General features: G+C 40.4%; 1 protein-coding gene and 1 long non-coding RNA gene across 2 annotated transcripts in view; both read left to right on the plus strand.

Annotated features, from left to right (window-relative positions):
• Nucleotides 1-19563, plus strand: part of LOC145435518 (uncharacterized) — a 446234-nt gene that overhangs the window by 282059 nt on the left and 144612 nt on the right. The window lies entirely within an intron of this gene.
• LOC145435468 (uncharacterized) lies at nt 12810-17345 on the plus strand. The gene is made up of 5 exons (XM_080312746.1): nt 12810-13411; nt 13479-13620; nt 13693-13996; nt 14063-14159; nt 16960-17345. The coding sequence occupies exons 1-3, from the start codon at nt 13312-13314 to the stop codon at nt 13823-13825; spliced, it is 375 nt and encodes a 124-aa protein (XP_080168872.1). The 5' UTR covers nt 12810-13311; the 3' UTR covers nt 13826-13996; nt 14063-14159; nt 16960-17345.

Raw genomic sequence — 19563 nt, forward strand, 5'->3', positions numbered from 1 at the left:
TATATAACCAACAAATGGTGGTTCGCAGACGATTTAAGGCTGCTGCACACTGGCTCTCGCGACACGACAAAACGAGAGAATCGCGCCTGTCTGTGACAAAACCATGCACACCGCGTCGCCAGACTACGCAACAAAGTGTCGGCGAGCGGGCTGCGAATCTCGCCGACAAAGTTGGATTTTTTCGCGAGTTGCGGGCTCAGTCGCCTTAAAAAATAAACACGCGCTTTTATTTCGACGGTGCTGTTGCAATCTTTTCTAATCGTTCAACTTCCTAATTGAACATACCCGTGTAGCAGATGCGTGATTTATCTTGGGATTGACTCAGGGCGCAGTATGATATCCAACAAGCCCAGAAAAAGAATGATTCAACCTCAAGTTGATAACTTGAAGATGGATGAACGAAATCGAGATATATTTGATAATTAAATTACGATATGTTCACAATACAAGATGAATAACAGAGAACATGACCGCTAGTCCGCCAATGCCACTGACAAGCTTGACATTGCGAAACTGCCGGTAGGCCAAGGAGAGTAGGCCTTTATATTATAAAGATATCTGATTGATGGAGTATGTTCGGGGTATAATGGAGAATGTTAGGGGTATCAACGATTAGACACCTTCTTGTTTATATTCTTTGTATCTAGGGTACTGTATATTGGGCATCTGCGTCTCGAGTTGAAATAATAAACTGACTTTTCGAATTTGAGAATATCTTAGTGGCATTATGATGTATTCCTTATCAAAATTCGGAGCATCAGCAAAATGCTCAGTACACATAGAAAACACATATGTGTAGGAAGTATCTTGATGTGTTCTTCAAAAGTAATAACCAAGAACCTATACTGTTACGAAATCATTAAGCTGGCACAGAACAGATAGGCCTACGTTACGAGTGTACGACCCGATGTCCCAGTGTGCAGCAGAACGCAATTACCGCGATCATGAGCGCGACACGATCGGGGAATTGAGGCTGCTGCACATTGGCTTTGCGACACGACTAAAACAAGTAAAGGCCTCTGCACACTGAGCTCGCGACCCGATAAAACGATAGAATCGCGCCTGTCTGCGACTGGACCATGCAGACCGGAGTCGCCGGCAACTCGCAACATGCCGTCTGCGACAGGGTTGCGCAACTCCGCGACAAAGTTGAAAATTTTCAACTTTGTCGCGAGTTGCGAGCGACTGGTCAGCAGTTACTGATCCTTAGTTCTATGTCACCGCAATAGTTTGTCCGGGTATTGCGTGTTTTGGCATCTTTAATTGTTTCCTCAATGAATTTAGACTGATTTGAGGCCATCTTTACTGCAAGAGCGCATTCTACTGTAAGCAGTACCGGTACTTGGTAATTACCAAAGGCCAACCAGCTCCAGCAGTACCGATACCGCGAAACTCTCAGTCATTGTATGTCTACAGGTGGATTTATTATATATATACCTTGTCTGGTTCATTTTAACCTGTACACTGTACAGTGTACAATGTACATTGGTTGGAAACTGGGTTAAGCAGGCACATATAATCGTGGTATGTCATGGGTTCACTGATGTATATTTCAGATACCGGTACATCTCAGAACACGACGTCTGAAAATCTTTTTGATGACTAGGTAGCAGCAGTGTAACTCTTGATGTTAGATTTCGTCTATTCTCCTCTTTATGAGACTTCGGTACGAATTGTAGTGGCTAATATTATAAGTCAGAAATGGACTACGCATCATTATGGAGAATGAATCAACCAGGCCTACGGATCAGTTTCCATGCTTGATACCTGAGGGCGAATCGAAGATTGAAAAGGAAATAATCCCAGAGTTATATTTGAATATTGTTAAGACTCAATTCATTTACAATGAAATTATAATGCATTTGAATGTTGTTCTCTATCATATCGAGAAATTAATGTATGAGTGCTTGACAGTTGATGCAGTCACTGAGGCAGTGGAATACAGAAAGGCTTGATGTTTGTAGCATAATAGGCTACAGCTAGAGCTCCAGAAATTTGGATCGGCAACCGGAAATAGCGCCTTTAACTGGGTCACCCAGATTATGCGTTATCAGCATTGAAATATGATATTGGTTCGTTAATAGAAAAGTGTGTGCATATAAGACGTCATCTTATTCATTGACAAACCCATGTATACCCATCGAAATATTCATTTTGCGATCTATCGGGAGCTGTGCAATGTGTATCCATTGCGAGACTTCGGACAGAACGCGCAAGAGCTGTAGTTGCCGCTTGCGGGCACTGCCGGGACCAGTGTGCATTGCTTCGCGACTTACGACTCGCAACTCGCGATGTTGCGTCGCGAGGTCAGTGTGCAGAGGCCTTAATTCCCCGATCGAGTCGCGTTCACGATCGCGGTAGTTGCGTTTTGCTGCACACTGGGACACCGAGTCGTAACGTGGGCCTATCTGTTCTGTACCAGCTTAATGATTTCGTAACAGTATAGGTTATTGGTTGGTACTATTGAAGAACACATCAAGATACTTCCTACACATATGTGTTTTCTATGTGTACTGACAGCATTTTGCCGATGCTCCGAATTTTGATAAGGGATGCACCATAATGCCACTAAGACTAAGATATTCTCAAATTCGAAAACTGAGTTTATTATTTCAACTCAAGACGCAGATGCACAATATACAGTACCTAAGATACAAAGAATATAAACAAGAAAGTGTCTAATCGTTAAAACGCCCTGGCATAGTCCATCAATCAGATATCTTTATAATATATAGGCCGACTCTACTTGGCCTACCGGTACTTTCGTAACGTCAAGCATGTCAGTGGCATTGGCGGGCTAGCGGTCATGTTCTCTGTTATTCATCTTGTATTGTGAACATATAGTAATTTATTTATCAAATATATCTTAATTTCGTTCATCCATCTTCAAGTTATCAACTTGAGGTTGAATCTTTCTTTTTCTGGGCTTGTTGGATATCATACAGCGCCCTGAGTCAATCCCAAGATAAATTACGCATCTGATACACGAGAATGTTAAATTAGGAAGCTGAACGATTAGAAAAGATTGCAACAGCACCGCCGAAATAAGACCGCGTGCTTATTTTCTACTGCTACTGAGCCCGCAACTCGCGACAAAGTTGGAATTTGGAATTTTTCAACTTTGTCGGCGAGTTGCGCAGCCCGCTTTATTGCGTAGTCTGGCGACGCGGTGTATGTACATGGTTTTGTCACAGACAGGCGCGATTCTCTTGTTTTGTCGTGTCGCGAGAGCCAGTGTGCAGCAGGCAGTCCGGTAGCGGTAAGAACAGCCTATCTGAAAAGGCTTGATTACAAATGATTACTAAAATCAGGATTAACCAATGAAATGAGCAAGCGCAAACACTCCCCCATTTGACTGATCCCAGTCAACAGAATTATCAATGTAATACACGAACGATCACTCAAATCATCGCCTCATCTCATAGGCAAAGTGAGATTGTACAATGACCAACATACAAGGAGCTGCTGAACCTCCGATCCAAAATACATTCTATATATCACCCTAAATAGTAGAAAGGCGTTCACCAGCTCTACAGGCGACGAGAATGGATCATTTTTTGAATGGTAGGGTGGCGTTCGACATCTCTACACAACTCTTCAACACTCGCCACTAATTGTACACAACTCTTCAACACTCGCCAATAATTGTGTGTTATTGGTCGTGTCTATTCAAATTATCATATAGTTTCTGTTCGTTTGAATAATATATTTATCATGAATAATATATTTATCCTTAATTAAACATTACTTTTTCAAATAGAATTTTGGTTGGAAATACTAGCAGCGATATTGTTTATGGCCGCCAAAGCCGACTGCATTAAGGCATCGAGATTGGCAATTTGCTCCATATGCCTCTCCTCGAATCTCAATTTGCTCCATATGCCTCTCCTCGGACTACATCAAGAACTGGAGCTGCTGGTCACTCATTTCCTTCAGAGATTTTATTATACTATATTTGTCTGATTGCTGGTCATCCGCTTCCGTTCTTCTTAGTCGTTCCTCGAAGTCCCTTTATTTAAAAAAAACGGAATAAGAGTGCGATGCATAGTACATTGATTTATTTTTATACCATTTATGACCCGTTGCAGAGTCTGACATGCTGGGATATCAGCAACGGGGGATGACGTTCCTGACGCCTCCATAGCGATTGTTTCACTTGATGTGTCACAGTCCACCGTGACCAGAAACGTGATATCTTCGTCTCGTCGTTAACTGCAGTCGGCTGTGCAACACGCGAACTCTCAAATCCGGCGTTTACACTTACTGACTAACGAAGTAGAATATATTTGATGACTTAGAGCTCGCCTAATGGCATTTACTAGTCACCACGAATCATGTGGACATATATACTTACTCTACACCTTGGACGGCTTCTCGTCATTTCGTGCATATTATTGAAATATGGCCACGAGAGTCCCTTTGAAAAATTGCTCGATGTATCCAGGTCTGTCAGTATTTTATTATGCGTGTCTTTCAAAGCACGCCACTTTCTTCAGAGTTGTTCGCTAAAATATTGACAATGCATGTACTACCGGTATGTATAAGCACTCATGCAGCAAGATTATTCGACTTAACATCGTAAAATCATGGCCATTCGCTCTCGCAAAAAGCGAAACATGTCGGCGTTCCTGTTCTTGGTGCTATCACTTTCATCGATCAACTTCCTCTCCTTTGCAATAACCAATAAATCAATAATAGGCCATTTGCAGGACTTCGATCACGTGACTAGATACGCATAGCAACCACAAATTGGTTAGCAAGCTACTTTCTCGCGCACCTGCTTCAGTGCTAAATATCGCATACTGCACTGTTGATTTCTAGTTGTAAACGTTCCAGAAATTTGTTGTGGAAGTAATCAGAGATTCACCTATGCTAGACGTCAGTCCTGTACAAAGCATTTCGAGTGGCATCGTCAGAATTACGCGGAAATCCCTCGGTAGCGTAGTCGTATTACGGTACTCAACTCTGATCATATGTACTTAAATTCTGGCATTTGAAGTAGAGCGATTGGTTTATGTTTTGGTAAGAGTATTTGTTAGTTCAAGTAGTACTATATGTCTGTTGTTGAGCCTGATTTTGGATGGAAGATAAGACTGAAGCAGCTGAGACCCGCAAGGATCACAATATACTGTGGGCTCTGCTGTCGTGCTGACATAAAGACTAAACAAAGTAGTGCACTATATTGTTGCCTTATACCAGGGGTCGGCAACCTTTTGCTAGTCGCGGGCCAAATTTCGGGTGTACAACCTTTTGACGGGCCGGATTTTTTCTTAGTACTATATTTTACGCTCACTTCGGTGTATTATCCTACATTGCTGCAATCTCAATCATACCAATCCGAAGACACATGTATTTACACATCAACGACACAGAATAATTGTGACAATTGACTCAGCTTGCTTTGTGAAAGGTTTTCAACTTCTGGTAACAAGTCAGATGAAACAAGAATCAGACCCTATTCAAAATGGACGTCCGAAATACGTGATCTTAGCTTGCTCTTCGTGAATTTCATTGTTCAAAACTATTGTTCACATGTGTACGTGCTTCCAAAAATCGATGCAATTTCTTTTGCATTGCTGGTCAAGCTGGGATAAAGACCAATTTCAAGAACGTACTCTTTGTCAAAGTCATGGAGCTATATGCTCTTTGTATGAAATTTGTCATTCAATTCAACTGCATCGCATTTCAGAAAGGCCCATTTGAAATTTTCAGGCAATGGTATTGGCGTCCACATTAAACAGAGTACTGAATAGTCAGAATTCATTTTGTAGAGAAGGAATGTCGGAAAAGAGGGTGAATATTCAGTAGTTAAATTTCGTATCACCGAGGCCTATGAATATCGTAGGCCCCGGTATCACAGTTACAAATGTAGTGTTGGTACTAGGTTCTCTCCTCCAGTATAGGAAAGTGAGCATAATTTTCTTTGTACTGTTGACATTTCCAGAGTCACAGATTTGTTTTGAATGCGCCTCGACATCTCATGTATGTAGTTGTTTTCCCCCTGAAGTTGCAAGTTCAATTTGTTCAGATGTGACGTTAAATGTACCAGGAAAGCAAGATGAGATACCCATTTTCGATTACAAGATTATGAATCGGCGATATTTGTATTTTCGAGGAAAGTTGCTATTTCATTTCTCAGTTCATACACTCGTGTAAGCATAGCTGCTCGACTCAATGAGCGAACATGACAGATATAGGCCTACATGACATCGCCATATTGATTCTCTGCTTCTAGTAATATCTGGCGTAACTGATTCAGTTGATGAGACAAAAATCATATTAACAGTTTTCACCATTGTGGCCAAAACACTATTCAGGTTTTTTGTCTTGGCACACAATGCCTTCTGGAAAATCAAACTATAGACAGGCTAACTAACATACGGAGGCTAGTTATCTATAATTGAATAGTTTGAAATTCCGTCATTGCGTCTGAGACGCTCCAAGCGTTTTTTGAAGCAAAGGAAGAACACGTTTATTGTCACACCCCGTTAGAGTGATTAACCCTTTAAAAAAGCATGGAACACCTTCGGTTGCGAGATACACCCGATTGATAAGCACTGATCCAGTCTAGTCTATTTCCATCTCCTACTTCAACCACGTTCGTGTTATGGCGTAACAATAGACTAATACGATGTAGGCTACTATTATATCGTAAAAATGCCGCATTTTTTTCATGCAGCGCTGCACTGCAGATTGAAACTCTTTATGAAGCGGCGGGCCGTATTCTTGTGATAACTAATTATTGTCGCGGGCCGGACGATTTCGCTTGGCGGGCCGTAGGTTGCCGACCCTTGCCTTATACAATGCTGCTTTTATTAGCACTACTTGATTGACTGCGTGATATTTAATGCAGCACTGCATAGCCTACTATAGCCTGCTATAGTTGTATTGTATAGGGGTAGTTGGTAATCATTGCAGTATTTTGATGATTGATATCGTTTGCAATATATATAGGATACCGCTATTTTCAAGCCTGAAAAGACAAAGACTGCCAGTACGTTGATGTGTTAGGAATTCATGCAACATGCTACATACAATATATATATATATTAAACATCCCATGCTATTGTATGGCTTCTCAGTAAAAAAATCAATATACTTAGACCTCTATACCTATATTACAAGTTATTGACCATTCTGTCATGCTACTATATTACAAGTTATTGACCATTCTGTCATGCTACCAAGTGCCGTTACCCGAAGAAAAATGAACCTCAGCCCCAACTGATGATGCAACAAACTGTATGGATTACTTGATTGATTGCCTGGATTGGAATACTTTACTGTTTGGCACATTGCAAATATCTTGAGTTTCAAGACATGGCTTTACCACATGTATACGAATTAACGATCTGATGGATTATCCCAAGAGAGCCGAACATAGTCAACTAAGAAATTGATGATGCCTGGATCCTGGATCCAGCCTGGAGCCAATTATGATCACCACATAAAATTTGGTCATGCGGTAAAAAGCAGTGTGGTTTCATGCCGACAGAAATGTCAGCAGATGATCTGACCACTGACTAACTGTCCTGAACTTCTTTCCCGATGCTGATGTCGGCTTTGAAAATAATATTTCATTTGCGTACAGCAAGATAAGCGCTCTTCCGTAGATGCTATGAATCTGCCTAGACAAGTGGCTATGGAGGCAGAGGAAAATACATGGGCATAACAGTCTCGGCAGTTATTGAACTTGATAAGGTTAACATCCATTTTTCTTCAACTATTTCTTATGCTCTGGGTATCGAATGCACAAAAATTAATAAATCGATCTTCTTTGCAAGTTTATTTGTAAATTCAATGAATCAAAGAATATCATAAGTTCATAATATTACGGAGTCAATGCGAAAGAAACAATGTTAGTCGTCTTTAGAGGAGATTTCTGAGTTGGTTGAGCCAATACACAGAGGGGGTCAGCAACGAAGTACTATTTTACCTGAGTACTAGCTTCATTATGAGTTTAGGCTACTTCCACTTCTACTTGACACTTTTTAGGTAGTACTTTTTTGTCAGGTTTGGGATTTTGTCAACTAGAAAGTAGCTTTGGCGCATGATTGCATCCCCTTCAAGCGTGAGGTTGTCATAACAACTGGGCAAAATAGCCCCAGTACCACGGTAACTAAATTAATTTTTGAAAATTGTACTTATTTGTGGTGTCATCACCCTTTTGCGTTGATCAAGAAGATGCAACATGCAATGTTTACAGTTGTCACATGGCATCAATTTCTAAAACTAAGTGACCCTCAACCAAATCTAATTCATGTAACGAATTTCTTGACCGCTTTTCAGAAATTCATTTCTACTTCCACTTGAAGTACTTTGGACATGTCCTGGAAGTAATTAGTGCTACTTGTACTGGAGTATAAATTAAGGCATTACTTCTACTCAGTTCCCAACAATGACCACGTTGACCACGTCTGGGTATAGGATGACCGATCTTGTCACTGCGTTTGAGCTGCTCTAAGAGTTATATGATAGTTACTTCCCTTAGTTCGCTAAATATCGCACATATGTGACATCAACTATTTATCAAAATCGAGTGTGATTTGCCAAATCCACTTCAATCGCAGTTGCGAAGTAGTGGTAATAAAATTGGCATTGTATAAGGCAACAATAAAGTGCACTGATTTGCTTAGTCTTGACGGCAGGTTCTCCCAAAAGATACTTCCGATGTGTTCAGCGACATTTGTTTTATAGCAGCACGCCAGCACCCAAACCAGCAGACAGTATATCCTGATCCTTGTGGGTCCCGGCTGCTTCAGCCATATCTTCCATCCAAAATCAGGCTCCACAACAGACAAATAGTACTGCTTGAACTAACAAATACTCTTACAAGAATATAAGCCAATTGCTTTACTTCAAATGCATAAATTTAAGTACATATGATCAGAGTTGAGTACCGTAATACGACTACGTTACCGATGGATTTCTGCGTAATTCTGACGATATCATTCTAAATGCTTTGTACATGATTGACATCTAGCATAGGTGAATCTCTGATGACTTCTACAACAAATTTCCGAAACGTTTACAACCAGAAATCAACAGTACACTATGCGATATTTAGCACTGAAGCAGGTGCGCGAGAAAGTAGCTTGCTAACCAATTTGTTGTTGCTATGCGTATCTAGTCACGTGATCGAAGTCCTGCAAAAGGCCTATTGAATTCAACGCCTCGTTCCAAAGTACCAAAAGAGATAAAAAAAACAACTGAAAAACCAGTGGCATAATATTAAGCAACGTACGAAAAGTAAATACACAAAAAGACGGCATTACCAAGCTCTAACTGGAGGCGGCAGACCGGCATCTCCAGAGGAGCCATTGGCAGAGAAGACCTATGGTACAGCAGTAATTATAAATTTAATAGATTCTTATGAATTTTGGTTAACGATTTTGCAGGGATAATTCAGGCTCAAATTGAACCAAATGATAACCCCTTCGACGATGACGCCATTTTGGACCAGTCATACAATTCTAACCTATCGGTTCAGAGTACTGATAGTAAGTAGTCCGAAAATCACGCCAATTTCTATATGCGCGCAAGCCTATATATATCGTTTTCAGAATTCTCCCCGATTCAGACGTCAAAATATGCCTTACCAACACAAGGTAATCATCGCATTTCTATGATACGTTTCCAATTCTAACTATTTCTTCATTTATTAGATACTAAAGTCGTCGCGACATCTTCGATTGCGGGTATGATATTCGTCAAATTGTTTATTTTCAAATCAAATCAAGAAACTGTAAAAAAACGCATGGACATTGAAGTAATTCTAGGTTGTTGAATTTAGCTAAAATGCTGTTCCACCAATAGCTGACGAAGGGCTCTGCCGGCAGTAGTGCTTCCACCTGACACAAATCCGGCAATGTCATTCTCGTCTTGCTGATGCGGCACTGATATTGGCGTGTTCACTGTCACATTGTGTAGACATGCTGCCGCGACAATTATTACCAGCGTATTATCGAGTCGCGTACGCATTGGTTTCGACAAGCAAAAGAAACGTTGTTTAAGTACACCGAACGCTCGTTCGATCTTTATCCGGTTTCCGATTAATGCGTGGTTATACCTCGCATCAGCCTGATTTGATGGGTTTATTATTGGTGTCATCAAGTTTGGGAGGCAAGGGTAACCACTGTCACCAAGTAACAACCCATCAGTTGTTTCCATTGATGCACACAGGGTCGAAGAGTAAATTCTTGAATCGTGTGTTGATCCCGGCCACCGACACACGATGTGAGTGAATCTCATATTAAAATCACAACCGAGCTGTACATTTATTGAGAAAAATACCTTTCTATTGCGGTATACCTCTGCATTATCCCCGCCTGGAGATAGTATCTTCACATGGGTCCCATCAACAAGTCCGATAACTCCTGGGAATCCATGTTCATTATAAAACTTTATTTTTTGGCCCATTAAGCTACTTGGATCCGTTTGAAACTTCATGAAATGTGCCTTCCTTTTTGCAATCGCCCGTGCCACATTATGGACGATGCGACATGTTGTTGCTTGATGCATATTCATCAAGTCCCCGTCTGTGGTTTGAAAATTTCCCATGGCGAAAAATCGCGAAGCCGTGAGCACTCGAATATGCATCGGGAACGGGTTGTTTCTGTTGCTTGAAAAAGCAATATCATTTTTTATCATATTTATCAGATCGATTACTTGAAGTTTTGAAAGCCGAAATCGAAATCTTCCAACAAATTTGTCACAATTCCATTTCCTAAATGGGTCGTCGTTGTCTTGCAATTGGGCATGAATTTCCAAATTCTGCAGCCGCTCCAGATATACAAGATAAGCATCCATGTGACTTATTCTAACTGAAAATTGCTGTGCAATATAGAACGATGTGACATGTTAGCATAAAACTTGGGTTTCGGTCATTTGTTTACAACTGCTTCGACTATGATACAAAGTATGAATGCCATTTTAGCGAATTTATTTAGGGGGATTAATCGAAATTTGTGTTATACTCATCAAATGCATCTCATTTTAAAAATCAGATAAATCGAGGGGTGAGATGCTGCTCCAGATGGCATGTAAAGAGCATAGAGCCAGGATCGACTATTTACAGGAGAAAATTCGATGCGCGAAGCGAAAACTAGCGCTTGAGAAAGAAGTTCTGAAAAAACAGAGCCGTCTGTTAGAAATACAGATAGAGCAGAGGTAATGGAACGGATAGTGTACCGCGAGTCGTCTTACTATTACTCGTTTCTTTTCAAGGTTGAAGAATCATTCATCCAACTGAGAAGCTGGAGTCCAGCAAAGCATAAACTTTTGCGGTTTTGTTTTTAATATAGCAGCCAACAGCCTGTGTGTCGTACTCATGCTAGCCATTGTTTTTAACCTTCGTAACAATCAGAAATTAGACAAGAGTTTTGATGCAGGGCTAGAATTGAGCAGATGAACTTTCGGAGCGAGGTCATTTGAACATTTCATACGCGACAATGGTGCAAAGCGATCAACAATGATCTTGATCATTGATCACGGTAACGCAGGTCACGATCAACTCTGGGCTGACAATGGTGCATAAGGCCCTAAATTCAGTCATTGTCTTGGGGAGCATGTTGAAAAATAAATATGTTAGATGAGGTGCTACCATCTGCTTTTTCATGGCATCATTCTTACTTGTTTCGTTCAAGTTGATCGTTAATGTCCGGCACAGTAGCAGTTGCTCAGCTAGATATTGTGATTTGGCTGGTTCTTTTGTCGATAATATTTTATATGTTCTTGGAACATACTATGGCAAGTTTGTTGTGTAGTGACTAATTGTCTTGTATATGTACATTAGGTTGTATAAATTTTACTGGCTAAAAATGCTACTGGTTCAATTCCAACCGGTGTAGGCGAGTTCATTGAAGTAGAAAATTTGGGATAGAAAAATAATGTTGATAATATTGAAATGAGCCCGAATATTTTCGGATGACATATTTTCGGCTGTCATATTTTGTGATACGATTGTTGATATACAATGTTCGGGCTCATTTCTATATGAATATACTTTTCAATTGTATATTGAAGTTCTTACCTCCAAGAAGCTCTTCAAAATAGTGTTGTAGCTCTATAATTAATAATGAAAGTATTTCCCACAGTAGGCTAAATACCATATTTTTCACGCTTCCATTGATTGGAATTGAATCAAATTTGTAATGCACCATTTTTTTACTAAACTTGGTTATTTCACAGCGACGGGCAGCCGGTATGATTTGAAAAAATGTATATACTTTTAGTATATTGAAAATTTTCTAGCTGTAATAACTTCGCTTCTACCGGCTGGAATTGAATCGAATTTGATGTGTAGCATTTTTTCAAACCGACCTAACAATTTTATTAACTAGCCAGTCAAATTTTTAGAAAAGGCTATTATGAACAACCCTGATGTACATGCTCATTACTCATGCTGTGATGATTGAGGTATATTGATCGCCATCTTGCTAGTTTAGTTATTTACTGCTAAAATGTGAAATGAAAATTGCTTTGTTATGTAGGCCCACTGTAGTGTTGAGTGTACGCAAACTGTGGAATTACCGTATACATCTTGTAACAGACCCGAGGGATATTTATGAGAGCATGATTATTATCTGCTGTTTTATTTTCAGATATAGAATTAGATTTTATATTTCAAAAATATTTTTGGATCAGGATGGATTTGGACTGAAAATTTGGAAAATATTTTTGGATCAGGATGGAGTTGGACTGTAAATATGGAAAATATTTTTGGATCAGGATGGAGTAGGACTGAATTGAAAATTTCCAGGATCGGACTTGGACCGAAAAATATCACAGTCCGCTCATCACTGCAGCTTACCCGACAGCGTCGTCGTTTTACATGTCACAGGAATAACCCGACACTTGTCCACATTTGGCGCAATTGCACACGTTCCCTAGTAACGGGACGCCAAATTTGTTAACCCTGTATAAGTACGGTACAGTGTACATGCGACTGTTGTTTGTCATAACTAACTCTAATTCTAGTGAAAGAAATAATACATAATATTAAATAACGGAGTTATTTTTAGATGGATCTAGATCAGGACTTAGTGAGGCGAAGGAGATTGTTTAAATTATTTATTACGAATTGGTTCAACATTAGATCAAAACGAAGGCAGCAGTACCTCAAGATCTGTTCAGTACTTCAGCGAGAGAATCGAGAGCGAGACAGCCGTCTTCCCAGACAACTGTGGATGACATCTAGGTCAGTTTACCACAGCTCCATCAGCCTAATGCATCATAATTGATATAACGAAATAATTAATCCACTTCAAACACAAATGTTTGTGAAGGTACGATGATTTTTGGAGGCTTTTCATGTATGAAAACAACGACGACGATTGGATGAACAACTTCCGAATGAGGCGAGGGACATTTGAATCAGTCGTGGAGGAATTTCATGACGATATGAAGCCACGTATGGAGCCTATATTCAGGGTCATTCAACTTTTGGTCGAGTGCGTAATCGTGTTTTGCTTTCACAGGTGAAGATTCTGTACGGAAGCCAGTCGACACGTCAAAAAGAATTGCAATAGCGATATTCAAATTAGGTTCTACAGCAGAATACAGAACAGTTGGTCATTTATTCGGCGTAAGTGACAGCTCCGTCCACAACTTCGTGAAAAGGTTTAAATCGACTATTGCAATACCTGCTGGTGTTACGAGAGCAATACTGCAACCTTACTATATTGATTGCAGATTTTGCGAAGCAGCTTCAGCAAAAGCATCGAAATTTATTTGTATGCCATCAAGTGAAGAGGCAGAAAATATAAGTCGACGAATATTTGAGACTCATCATTTTCCACAGGTTACACCAAATACTTTACTTTAAGTGTTGACTGTTCTAATCTGCCCGTTTCACAAATACATCAACTTAGGTGTTTGGTTGCATTGATGGCTCGCACATACCAGTCACAGCTCCAGCTATTGGCAGAAAGAATTATACCAACAGGAAAGGTTGGGAGTCTGTAATACTTCAAGCAGTTGTGGACGACAAGTACTGGTACGGCGCGTAGCGGAATATGGTTTAATTTTTGGACTATGGATCAATTCCAATCTTCTCTCTCAGCTTCAGGGATATAAGTGTCAAAATGCCAGGGTCATGTCACGATGCCACAGTTCTGCGAGCTTCCAACTTGTGGCGATACTCGCACCTACTTCCTCAGGTGAAGATAACCTTCGGGATGTCATTTGAGTAGTGCGAGTAGAATTAGAAAATATCAAATTTTCAGAATTCAAAGAGGATTGAAGGGGTCGATATTCCTCCGGTTTTGTTGGGTGATCCGGCATACCCGCTGGGTAAATGGCTCATGAAACCATATGTCGGCTCTGCTCTTCACCCAAGATACGAGTCTTTCAATTTTTACCTGAGCTCAGTTCGCATAATCGTTGAAAACTCATTCGCGCGATTAAAAGAACGGTGGAGGATTCTTTGCAAAAAAGATCGATGCAAGCGTCGTGATGGTTCCTGACATCATTGCCGCATGCTGTGTATTGCACAATATATGCGAGACTGCCAAAGAAGATGTTGCACAATGTGAGCATGCACAACCACCTGTAAGTGCTCCGCAAGCTCAACATACTGACAATGACGATGTTAGCACGGTTTCGACGGAAGGCAGTGGTGAAATCCGTGAAGCTATTGTCCGTTTTCTTGAAAACAACTATCCACTTCGCCATTCTGAGCGATATACTCCTATAAGTTTTTTCTTTGCTGTTCTATGTTTCGTAACATTTTAATTTATACAAAATATTAATAAACTGAATTCTAACAGTTTTAAAAGAATTGTTCGAACATTTCTTTTAGAAGTTTGCGGTCTTTCTCCCCTTCCTCTCGAATTGCCTGCACCACGTCATCAATATCTGAAATCGAAGGATTATATATGATTATCTTACGCCAAAGCAATAAACCGAATATTAGGGAGATCTATACCGCTATGCCTTTTCCGCTTTCCTCTTCTTTCTACTCTTTCTTCTTTTTCTTCATCCGAAACGGAATCATCTAGCACACATACAACAGTCGGCGTTGACAGGGTCGCCTCATCTTCTGATGCGTCACTATCATCATCACTATGATCTTTGCTTGATGGGCTCTGAAAGGTATCTACTCCTCTGCTTTGCAATGCATGTAGAAACAATTAAATATGACCAGTTACATACCGTACTCTCTGACTATAAGCTTCTCAGCACTTATCTTACCACCGTTCGAGGCCGGGAGCCAAGCAATTCATTCATTTTTAAGTAATGCGGCCACGTGAGCTGCTTAGCGCCCATCCCCGACACCTGGACCGCCTGTTTAATCTTATAATAGGTTCTTTTCATCGCCTTCCATTTATCGCGACATGATGTCCTATAATGATAGAACAGTATATAAGACCAAGACTGCAACGAACGTAAAGGGCTATTATTTACCACTCCTTCTGAATCCCTCGACTTTTTAATTCCTCCGAGACATCGCTGAATAGTTTTCGGTTCCTCTGCCGCCTTTTGTCTATTTCGTCAATCAATTGACGCTCGCCGATAATCGCTATCATTGTTTCTGCCTCCTGCTTCGGCCAGGTAATGTATTGTTTTTTTTCCGACATTGTCTACTTTATATATGATATTATATGAAACTCCCTAATAATCAAATATATCGTCTATCAATTAATGTATATCCCAAGATAGATGTGTCATGTGTATAGTCGATGCAAAGTGGGTGTGTTTGTGTATGTGGGCGGTGCCTTGTTATTAATCAACACTGAACAGCTGAGTACTGGAAGGGTTTATCTATCGAACGTCAACATTGCATTACATTCGATGGTATATAATTAGTTTATTAACCTAATGCAAAGTTGACACTGTATTTTGGAGAGTGACTAGGTCAAATAAGAACGCGTATCATCTGCAAAAGTACCGGTAGTCGTTAGGTACCAAATACTTACCAAATACTTCTTAAGTCCACAAATATGCTACAGCAAACATTCTTAGAGCCTAAATTAAGGTAATGTTTGGTAAAAAGGCTTGCTTTTTATCGGGGGGTAAATTGAATGGTCCATATCAGAGAATTTTGTTCGTGCCGTACGGTACTTTATAGGCATATCGCCATTTGCCGGTATAATTATATCAACAGGTGCTAAAAGTTAGTTATAATATTATAAAACTAACTTACAATCAATTACACAGCCATTGACATACCAAAACCATACTAAAGTGTCCAGACGAACGTTTCCGTTACCCGATATACGCGATTTCCCCTGCTGTTTCAGCGGGTAACTTTCGCGAGACTATTTCCCCGACAAAGTTGCGTCGTCTGTGACGCACGAATGCGTCACCTTACGTCGGGTAATTTATCGAGACATCTAGCGACATGTAGATAGGCCTATTATGAGTTTAGGCTACTCCCACTTCTACTTGACACTTTTTAGGAAGTACCTTTTTGTCAGACTTGAGATCTTGTCAACTAGAAAGTAGCTTTGGCGCATGATTGCCTCCCCTTCAAGCGTGAGGTTGTCATAAAACCTGAGCATAATAGCCCCAGTACCACGGTAACTAAATCGAATTTTGAAAATTGCACCTATTCGTAGTGCCATTATTTTGCGTCGATCAAGAAGATGCACCGTGCAATGTTAACAGTTGTCACCTGGCATAAATTTCTAAAACTAAGCAACCCTCAACCAAATCTACTTCATGTAACGAATTTCTTGACTACTATTCAGAAATTCATTTCTACTTCCACTTGAAGTACTTTTAACCTGTCTTGGAAGTAATTAGTTCGGGTCAAGTGTAGAATACGGCCACTCCGAGAAAGTGATCCCCATGACTATCACTAATCAGTGTTGCACATGAACGTGTCGGAATTCATAGTGCTTCACGTAATTACCAACTATGCTCCTCACAAAACCCTATAAATCCAGTCAGGGTTCCATATTATAAAACATTTATAGCATATTAATGTCTGTTATAAACGAGTCATCTTGAATTCAGTATTACACATGCTGGTGATGAGCAAGATTACATTTTACATCGCTCGCTCGCATGAAGAACTTGTACAAGAAAACGAAGGACGTTAAAGCGACTTACTCCGATCTCTTCACCACATTATGTATTGCGTATCGCATATATATCGTATATTTAAAAAATACAACGCACCTCAAGTCAAGTGTACTTTCCAGCCACAATACTCATGTAGAGAGAGAGAGAGAGCAAGATTATATTTTACATCGCTCGCTCGTATGCCACATGAAGGACTTGTACAAGAAAACGAAGGACGATGAAGCTACGACTTACTCCAATCTCTTCACCACATTATGTATTGCGTATCGCATTTATATCGAAAATTGAAAAAATACAACGCACGTCAAGTTTACTTTTCCGCCACAATATAGACAATGTATATAGACTCGTAGTATAGCCAATGGCAGCACGTTTATTACCGAATTATTACGAAACGAAATGTAGAAAAAACAAAATTACGAAAGTGTAGAAAAAACAAAATTACGAAAGTGTAGGCAGACTTCGACAACTAGATAATTCTAAGGAGTCAAATTTCAATAAATTAGAGCGAATGCCAGTTTTCCAATTGTAATCTGAAAATTTTGCAGTTGTCCGAGTCTGACTTACGCGCTCATTTTGCACTGGGTATTGTCTGGCAATTTCTTGCACAATGTCCGAAAAGTAATGTTTTCTTTCTCTGGTCCGACGCCACATCCACTCATCGATATACGACGGTACGAAACCCCGTACCGAACCATTCATTCGCTTTAACTTCCGTTTGCAGTCTTGCCAAAGACTCTCAATATTGTTCGTGTGAACCCCTTGGAGGAGTCTTAAACAGATGTTTGTGGCAGACTGTTTTATGCGTGTAGCCGTTGCCCATTCCTGATAAGGAAACAGAAATGTTTTAATAACATTCACCATTATCGCTGTATAAGATTTCATTTACCGGTTATGCACCGATACGCTGCCCATTCATCCGACCAAATTTCGGTGCCTGGAGCAATATATTGTCGAATAAGGGGCAACAGGGTGTTTGCGTCCCGGCGATCGACGAATCGCATAAAGCATTGGCTACATAACACATTATATACTTCAAGTTTTGCTGACGTTGGATTTTCATTTTCTGTACACAAACTTTGTCGTAAGGTCCACGCCTCCACAAATCCATTGCTGTGAACTCGGTCTTGCTTGGGCGTTGGCACCACGGCCCCTCTTAGCGATTACCGATTCGTCGATTGCCACCACATGTCCCGGGCCACCGATGACACCGGAACCGCGTAACAGCTCGGCTGAGCAGATCTGGAATATGCCACAACGCTTTGGAGTAAATACAATGCCTTACTTTACAATAGAATTTGGGTAATACCTCCCTGAAAAACTGGCACCAGTCGATGCAGGTCCTGTTGCTTATTTTTAAGTTCGTCGATAATCTTGACCTGGTCGTGGTCCTTGCACCAGAAGTACAGCATGTACAAAAGTTTCGTCGGGGTGAAATTACTTTTGTAAAAAATGAGCCATGCCGGATGCTAATGAAATCTGAGCATTTCTGTGAATGATAAATGTCAAGAGAGCCATTAGTTTCTAGCTCAAACAAATAATTAAAAATTTCATACCGGGCAACGCCAAGCAACCTTATCGTTCACGTCCCTGAATTTTTCTGCGCAGGGCACTTGGCATTTCGGGCAATTCTTCTGTTATGCCAGCAGTCCATGTTCTCGGAAAAACAGAATGGCTGCGCGGTCGCTTGACAGCACGCCCATTTTCACCAGTTCGGGTAAACCTACACCAACTAATGTCGACATGCTGACTGGTAGATTTGCGCTATGAAATGAAACTATATATTATTAGGCGATGCTTTAACTTCACAAATTTTAATGCGGCATAAAATTATTCATGCATAGAAATTAACCTAATCCTATGCCTATATATGCCATTCACGAGCTTATATATTAACCGATTTCAGTTTTAATTAAATTAAATTATTAGTTTATATTAGGCTTACCATATTTTGGAAATCTAAAAAGAGGACACTTTTTCAGAAATTTGAGACTTGCAAAACCGGAGAAGAATTCTCAAAAACCGGTGAATTTTTCCCACTTAGTGATCGGTTGATCAAAAAAAAATTAAAAAAAAGGTCCCGGCCGGGGGTTGCTATGCGTATCTAGTCACGTGATCGAAGTCCTGCAAATGGCATATTGTCTCCTCATGTGTCCAAATTCTCCATTTTCCAAAGTCAGATTCAACTACACTCAATCAATCAATCAACAAACAATCAATCAGCTGATTCAACAGCAATCTCGAAACATTCCAGTGACTGCGATAGTAAATAGACGACATCGAAGACCAAGCGCGGGAGATTCTCTGCCAACCGTGAATTACTCCGCCAAGCGGTCGAGGCAACCACTTGGTAGAGTAATTTTGCTGAGTCGTGAAATCGATGCCCATATATGGTCACTCTGCCAACGAAACCTGCACATGGAAACGGCTTAAATGTTTTGACCGACAGCGCTCCTAGTGACGCGGTATCGAACACGCGTAACAAGCAACCTCTCCAGCTGTATTATTACGTCGCCGTAGGCTCTTGTATCAAAC

This window comes from Botryllus schlosseri, chromosome 3, assembly GCF_051294905.1.
Source record: "Botryllus schlosseri isolate E-star chromosome 3, Bs_hap1, whole genome shotgun sequence".
Classification (NCBI taxonomy): Eukaryota; Metazoa; Chordata; class Ascidiacea; order Stolidobranchia; family Styelidae; genus Botryllus; species Botryllus schlosseri.

What these genes read in the sequence shown, in the direction of transcription:
- LOC145435468 (XM_080312746.1), top strand. Translation starts at nt 13,312, where the DNA reads ATGTATGAAAACAACGACGACGATTGGATGAACAACTTCCGAATGAGG. An exon ending in TCATGACGATATGAAGCCAC is followed by an intron (nt 13,412 to 13,478) that starts GTATGGAGCCTA and finishes TTGCTTTCACAG; the next exon opens with GTGAAGATTCTGTACGGAAG. An exon ending in GTCCACAACTTCGTGAAAAG is followed by an intron (nt 13,621 to 13,692) that starts GTTTAAATCGAC and finishes TATTGATTGCAG; the next exon opens with ATTTTGCGAAGCAGCTTCAG.